The 7,650-nt window shown below is 51.9% G+C and overlaps 1 protein-coding gene across 2 annotated transcripts in view; it reads right to left on the bottom strand.

The window, feature by feature from the left end:
• Positions 1-2,382: 2,382 nt before the first annotated feature.
• Positions 2,383-7,650, bottom strand: part of IFFO2 (intermediate filament family orphan 2) — a 48,828-nt gene continuing 43,560 nt past the window's right edge. For both annotated transcript variants that reach the window (XM_049106598.1, XM_025447421.3), the window contains one exon: positions 2,383-7,006. In XM_049106598.1, coding sequence (XP_048962555.1) covers positions 6,901-7,006 — 106 coding nt within the window. In that variant the 3' untranslated portion in view covers positions 2,383-6,900. The remainder of the gene's footprint in view (positions 7,007-7,650) is intronic.

Raw genomic sequence — 7,650 nt, 5'->3', positions numbered from 1 at the left:
CGCAGGCCCTGCCTCTAGCCTCCCGCCGGTGGGCACCCAGCCTGCCCCCACCTGCAGGCCTGGCGCTTGGATCAATCGGCCTGCGTCCCGATTACGATCAGTGAGCGATGAAACCCAGCCGGTCCATGCTTACCTTCCGCAAAGCTAGGGGACCTGGTGATGGAGGATGCTTGGAAGAAAGGCAGGCAGGGAAAAAATAATAAAATATAAAACATAAAATAATAATAATAATAACATAAAATAGAATAAAATAACATAAAATAAATAATAACATAAAATAAATAAAATAAAATAAATAAAAATAAATTAAATAATAAATTAAATAAATAAATAAATAAATAAAATAATAAAATAAATAAAATAAATAAATAAAATAAAATAAATAAAAATAAAAATAAATAAAATAATAAATTAAATAAATAAATAAAATAATAAAATAAAATATAAAATAAAATAATAAAATGAAATAAAATAAAATAAAAAAGAAAGGCAGGCAGGGGCAAGCTCCCTCCTCCCCCAAGAGGAAACCACCCTTGAAAGGGTGGAACACCCACCCTGGAAGAAGCCTTCCACCCTTTCCCATGTGATGCATCGATGACAAAACACTGATTAGATGACAGGCTCAGCGAGGGTTGATTAGATTAAAACAGCTGGCCAATAAGCCCATAAAACCTCCAGATCTAAATTCCAAATCTGCAACCGTCTCAGGGCCCCTCCCTCTTTGGGAGCTTTGTGCGCCATCATTCAATCAACTTGACTGTTGCTCAGGTTAGCCTTGCTTTGCTGCCCACCACTCTGTCCGGCCTATCTCTTCATTCTGACCAAGAACCGGGGAGCACCGGAGGAAAAGAAATCCTGCGACACTGGAACCGGTTGTCCCTGCGCCCCATTCCACCCCCATCCCTCCCCACCCCGGCCAACCCCTCAATGAAAATTTTGGTTTTCTTTTGGAAAAGTTGTTTCCATGAAAGGTTTATTTAAAATTCAGATTCTGGGGGCACCCAGATGGCTCAGTTGGTTAAGCGACCAACTCTTAGTTTCAGCTCACGTCCTGACCTCAGGGTGGTGAGATGGAGCCTCACATCAGGCTCCCCGCTCTGCACAGAGTCTGCTTGAGACTCTGTCCCTCTGGGCCCTTGCCCACCCGTGGTGTTCACTCTCTGTCAAATAAATAAATCTTAAAAAAAAAAAAAAATCAGGGCAGCCCAGGTGGCTCAGTGGTTTAGCGCCGCCTTCAGCCCAGGGTGTGATCTTGGAGTCCCGGGATCAAGTCCCGTGTCAGGCTTCCTGCATGGAGCCTGTTTCTCCCTCTGCCTGTGTCCCTGCCCCTCTCTCTCTCTCTCTCTCTCTCTGTCTCTCATGAATAAATAAAATCTTTTTATAAAAAAAAAAAGATGAAGTTCCTTTTAAAAAAAATCAGATTCTGAAGTCTTCCTGATGGCAGGCTCCTCTGGATTCATTCCATTTAAATTGCTGCTGAAGAGTTTCAAACACTCTTCCGGAAAAAAAAATAATAAATGTTTCTATTTCCTCCAATGCTAAAGGAGAACCTGGTGGGGAGTCAGAGTGCTGATGCTGATTGTGGTTCCTCCCTAGGACATTGGTAAAATAGCTCCCTTCCCTGGGTCTCAGTTTATCCATGTCTACAGAAGAGGGGTAACGCTCCCATTATTTCATGCTACTCCTCTTTCTCCAGGTCACACCCTTTAAAGACACTTCGGGAAATCTAAAGAGTGGGGAGAAAAGGAAGTTCCGTTAACCACAAGTCTTAAAGATGGTGAAGACAGACTAGAATTGGTGCCTGTCTCTCTGAATCCTTCAAAACAACCCCAGTGGGGAGAGCAGGGCAGCTCACCATTAACAAGAAGAAAACAAGAACAGTGTCAAATCCGGAGTCCCCGAGGCAGCCCCTCCTGGGCATTGAGAAAGGAAGTTAAACAAACTGGGGTGGGGAGGGGAGGGCCTTTATGATCAGCAGACCTCAACTGCAAATCAGGCAATGCCGGTTCCTTGGCCTGGGATCTCCGGCCCACTCTTCCCCTCCTGTAAAGCGTGTACAATAATAAATCCTGCTTTATGGACTTCCAAAGATTTCGTTGTGAGGGGCCAATATAACAGGGGTTGTGAAATGTCCCTATTTTCTTTAAAGAGTTTATTTATGTATTCGATCCCCGGTCTCCAAGATCACACCCTGGGCTGAAGGCGGCGCTAAACCATGAGCCACCCGGGGCTGCCCTGAAATGTCCCTATTGTATCACAAACTGGCTGATTATTTTGTTTCCGTGTCTATGCCTCAGTCCCCTTGCCCCTCCCCGCCCTTCACAATTTTATCCTCAATTAAAAAGGAAAAAAAAGAAGAAAAGAAGAAAGCAGCACCACCAATTCTAAGACATTTCACTTTATTTAAAAGAAGCCAATATACAGGATATAAAGGGCATGATATTTACAACAGTACAGTAAACAGGTTGGTTTCCGGTAGGATCAGTAGTCTTTCAATGAGTATAAACCCTCCCCCTTTCCCCTTGACACTAGACCCAATGGGCAGACAAACAGCAACAGTGGGGTGGGATGGGACTGCGGGATACAAAGTCTCCCTGGATGGGGCTAAAAATCAGGTAGATGCTAAAATGTCCACGAAGGGGTCTTGCTGGGGGTGGGGATGGTGCCTGGCTTCGTTTCTTTGAGGGCCGGGCAGTGGGAATGGTGGGGGATTCGCCCAAGACTAACACACAGGCCACCCCGAACCTGGAAATCCTCCACCCAAAGGGAAGCTCCCTTTCAGAGAGAATTTGCCTTGACCCATACCCACCCAGCTGCCCCCAGACTCCCCCGTGCCAGGAGGATGCCCTTCTAGAACCAGAGCTCGGTGTGCCGAGATGGTCAACCCGGGTCTGAGGAAGCCCCAGGTGCCCAGTCCCTGCCCCAGGCCCTGGAGGAGCACACCAAGGGCTGCAGCCCGGACCTCGGCCTGGAGCAAGCACAGCTGGGGCTGGGTGATGGGCGTCTCCTGGAGCACTCCCATTCCTGCTCCAGCTGCCTGACAGCCTGGGACCCCGCAGCCTGGGACCCTGTAGGGCCCAGGCCCCAAGGGAGCCGCATACTCCCTGAACCAACAGTCTCATGGCCACCCACAGTCCGCTGCTTCTCAGCCTCCCCCAGACACAGCCAACTCGGAAATGGATCTTGGCAGACCAGAGCCCACCCTCTGAAGCAGAGCTCATCCCCCACCCGGTGCCCCATCTCCCATCCTCCACCCCCCTCCCCGACCTTGATTCTGAATCCCTCACCACCCACCCACTCCCCCGAGTTACCCCCCCCATCAAAGACTTTCAAGGACCAAGGAGCTGGGGGGGGTGGTGGTGGAGGAACAAGAAAGTGGGGTGAGGTGGGACCTAGGCTCTGCCGAAGCCGCTCATGGGTGCAGGTGACCTGGCAGTGAGGCCAGGGGGACGGGAGGGGCACTGGTTATATTCAGTCCAGCAGCAACATGCATCTTGTTCACAGGAGAACGCGGGGCTACCGTAACTGCCTACCCTAGATTTAAAAACCCTTTCCTTTCATAAAAATAGATGAGAATCTCTTGCTTTATAAATAGATTACATTTAGCTTAAGTTACACCATACAGTACCTGCCACCCCACACCCTCTCCCCCATTCCAAGCCAAAGTGGTTTGCTTCTCTGTAGGTCAGAGCTCAGTCCGCGATGGGCTGGCCCTTCGGAGACCTCAAGGTATATTGCTACAAGAAAACAAGAGGTGTTCACTTGCCAATGATTTTTTTTTTCCCCTGTTTGGAGTCTCAGAGGTGCGTGCGCGCGTGCGTGCGTGCGCGTGTGTGTGATCCACAACCAGGGAGGTGAAAGGAAGCTACTTCTCCCTGCCTCTCCCCAATCCTCTCTTTTTATAAAACCCCCCAAAATAGGAGAGTGAGAGAGGGCAGCGCAGGAGAGCCCATCTGAGAACGACCTTAAAATACCAATGTCAATATGACACTGGGCTTAGAAATAGAAATTTGAGTATTTACAGCTTTACAAAGGACGGACCAGTTCTTCCCAACTGGACCTGGTGCTGCCCCAGCGAGCGTTGGGGGCTTTCTTGGCAAGCTGTGGGCTCATGGCGAGGGCACAAGCAGGGCCCACTGGCAACAAACTCAAAAAAAAGAACTTGGTGGGGAGAAAGGCAGCCAGGCCCAGACCTGGGCTCCCCGCCTCCCACCACTAGCCCCTGCCCAGGAGGCAGGTCTGCTGCACGCCCATCCACCTGCCCCAAATCCCTGCTCCCCAGGGGAGCACAGCTATAGGAAAGCAGCAGGAAGGGGCTGCATGGCCAGCGTCCATCTGGCTCCTGCCACTTCCAGACTCCCTGGACAAACTAGAGCACCCTAGTCCCCGAGACAAACATCCTATGTACACGAAGGGGGAAGCATAAATAATACCACCGGACACCGACTGCCACGGTCACCTGGGTTATTACCCCCCCCCCCCAATACTTACACTGTCGCCTTATGTCTTAACACTAAAGATAGGTCTGTCACCCTCCCCACCACCTTGAGAACCACCCCGGGGCCGGCCTCTGCTCTGCCTCCCACACCACACCTTCAATCACACCCTCCCCCCCAGCCCTGGACAGAGGAAGCCCGAGGGGTTCCTCCCAGAAACGGAAAATCTTTCCAGCAGCTGAGGTCCAAGCCCGACTGGCTCTGATCACCTTTGGTTAAAATGAAACTAAAACGAAAACAACAATAACGCTAATGACAAGAATAGTCAGCTACGTTTGAACCCTGTAACCTTTAGAAGAAGGGTCAGTGAGGAGGAGGGGAAGGGGCTGGCTCTCCTCTGAAGCCACCGTCCCTCCACGTACCTGCCCAGGGACTGTCTGGCTGCCAGACTGCCACAGGGAACCAGCAGGTTCCCTCAACACCACCACCAGAAATAAAAAGGAAACAAACTCACAATAAAGGCCACCAAGTGCTGATAAATAAAAATCACATACAGTCACTAACACACGCACGCTCTCTCTCCATATATATATATATATGGATACTATATATATATAATATACACATCGTATTATATATATATAATATGAATATTATGTACAATGGTCTTAAGACTGCAAAACAGGTGGGGAAACGGAAGAGAGAGAAGGCCCTTACAGGTCGCTGGTACCCTGAGGAAGAAAGACAGGGGGCTGCAATCTGATGGAAAGCCAGAGCCCCCCATCCTCTGCCTTCCGCAGGAGAGCAGGAGGTGGGAAGTTCTGGGAAGTTCTGGTCCTCGGGCACGTGTCCCTTCTTTGACCTCCAGGGGGCGCTCCTGGGCCAGTCAAGAAACAAAAATGGGCAATCCCACCCACAGGAGTGGGTACAGAAAAAAATCATTAAAAAAAAAAAAAAAAAAAAGCAAAACCCGCTCGGCTAGCTCCAAGCTGAGATTTGGCAGGTGGCCTCAACCCAGTGCCTTGTGACACAGGCCCACCTAAGTCTTGGGGAGATACTGGCTCAGATGAACTCCCCACTGGTCGGTCAATCAAGTGAAGTAATGGAAACAGGCTTGCATGTGTCCATGAGAACAAAGGATGGCTCTCACTCCAGCTCGGCTCCTGCCACACCTCTGATCCGCCGGCCCTCGCTGCCCCCCACGGCTCCCCTTCCCTCTCCAGGGCCTGCCAGTGGCCCAACGGTGGGCGACCCCATGAAGACGGCGGCAGGCAGTGGAAACCCAGCTCTGCTGTGGAGGGGGTGGACGCCAGGCCTAGCCCCCTTCAGACTTTCTCACAGAGAAATTACAGATCTCTAGCCCCTTATCACTGGCTGGGAAGGGAGAGAAAGAAACATCAAGTCATCAGGGCACTAAAAGACCCCTCCCACCGCACAGAGGTCCCCAGAAAGCAAGCAGTCCGGTGAGCCATGGCCTTGCAGGCTTCCCCCACCCCCAGCCTCACCATCGACCTTGACAAACGGCCCCCTTCCAGCGGGTGCTCACCCTCGGGGGGCTGCCTCGGCCTCCCTCCCAGCTCCAGGGCAACACCAGGAGTCTGGGCCGAGGGCCGACCTTACACAATGATATAAGGCAAGCTGCTTTTTTTGTTTGTTTGTTTTGTGGGTTGTTTTTTTTGTTTTTTTGTTTTTTTGTTTTTTTTTTTTTGCATAGTAGTTTAAACACAGTGAGATTCCACTTTCCCCCACGGTGCCTTGTCCCTCCGCTTCGCCACTCGATCCAAAAAAGAAAATAAAATTTTGTCTGCCCTCCCTCCTTCCATCTTTTCTCTCAGTCAGTAAGTAAGTAAAAAAACACTTGGGGTGGGGGGTGGGGGTCGGGGTAACCCCACACACACACCGCCCAGGCCTGGAAAGGTTGCACAGGCAAACAGCTCCTTCCTGGGGTGCGGGTGGTGGGGGGTAGTGGACCACCCCAAGGTCAGCACTGGCCAGGCAGAGGCGGGGAGGGCAGAGCTCATGGCCAATCAGAGGAGCAGGTGGGAGGGTAGACATCCACATGATCCCACGCCAGGGGCCCCGCCCTCACCTTAGAGTTTTGTATAAAAACACCTGCTAGGAAGAATTCTTTGGAGCTCAAAGTGGCTCAGCTTAAGGGAAAAGGCACAGTTAACACTGCATCGTCCGGACAGAAGTCTACATTTGTAATGTGGAGAACGATAGAAATTGACAGCACCATTCCTTGGGTGGGTGGTGGGTGGGTGGGTGGATGGAGAAGGGGCACTGGTTGGTGGTGGGGTGGAAGGGAGGAAGCAGCGGTCCCCTGGGGCCTCCAGCCAAGGGAGGGCAGAGGGAGTCTGTGTGGTGAGGACCGGACCCCCACTCCGAGGAGCCTTCCCGGCCCCGCGGGGAGAGGAAGCAGAGGCCCCATCACCGAGACCAGCCCGCACGGGGGCCTCCATCATCAGCTGACCATGGGCTCCACGTCCGCCTCCCGTTCAAACTCATCCTGGATCTCGTCTGTACTTCCTGAGTCACTGCTGGCCACGGAGCTGGGGGACGGTGAGTTCCTGGAAGGCACGGGAAAACGGGGGTCATTGGGAGGGCAGCCCGGGGACTCCTGACGGATCCAAGGGGCGGGAAAGACGGAGCCGCCGCTTGTTTGAAATCTAACCCCAGAGCGGTATCCCGGGCCCGGAGACCCTGTCCTCGCTCTGCTTTCCCTGGAATCGGCTAGGCTCGCGAGCTGAATGCGGCCCTCGAGACCTCTGGGGGATCCCCTGTGCTGCCTCTCATTGCTCCAGGTGCTGAGAGCTCCCTGGGAGCAGGACCCACAGATCCAGCTGGGTTCTTACTCTCTTAGCCACCTAACACAGGTCTGGGCACATAGTAGGTGCTCAGCAAACCCCAATGAACTCAGAGCTCAAAGGGAGGCCACACAGGACAATGGCTAACAGTACTGGGTTGGGATTCTGGCCCCATCACTGAAGAGCCGGGGGTGGCCACGGGCAAGCTGTTTAACCTGCTCCTCCGTCTGAACACAGAGGGGACGACAGTAGGTTCTATGGAAACAGTTGAGGTTAAGGTACGACAGAGCTAAGCCCTCCCCCTCACCCCCACAGCTTCCACTGAGCTGCGTCTCCCTCTTCTATAGCCTGAACCACAGACAGGATAAAAGGAACATATTTGTGCTTTGTGCCCAGCTTCCTACGTG

This window comes from Canis lupus, chromosome 2 (assembly GCF_003254725.2).
Source record: "Canis lupus dingo isolate Sandy chromosome 2, ASM325472v2, whole genome shotgun sequence".
NCBI lineage: Eukaryota > Metazoa > Chordata > Mammalia > Carnivora > Canidae > Canis > Canis lupus.
Note: the sequence above shows the minus strand (reverse complement) of the source record. Positions and strands in the feature narration are given on the sequence as shown.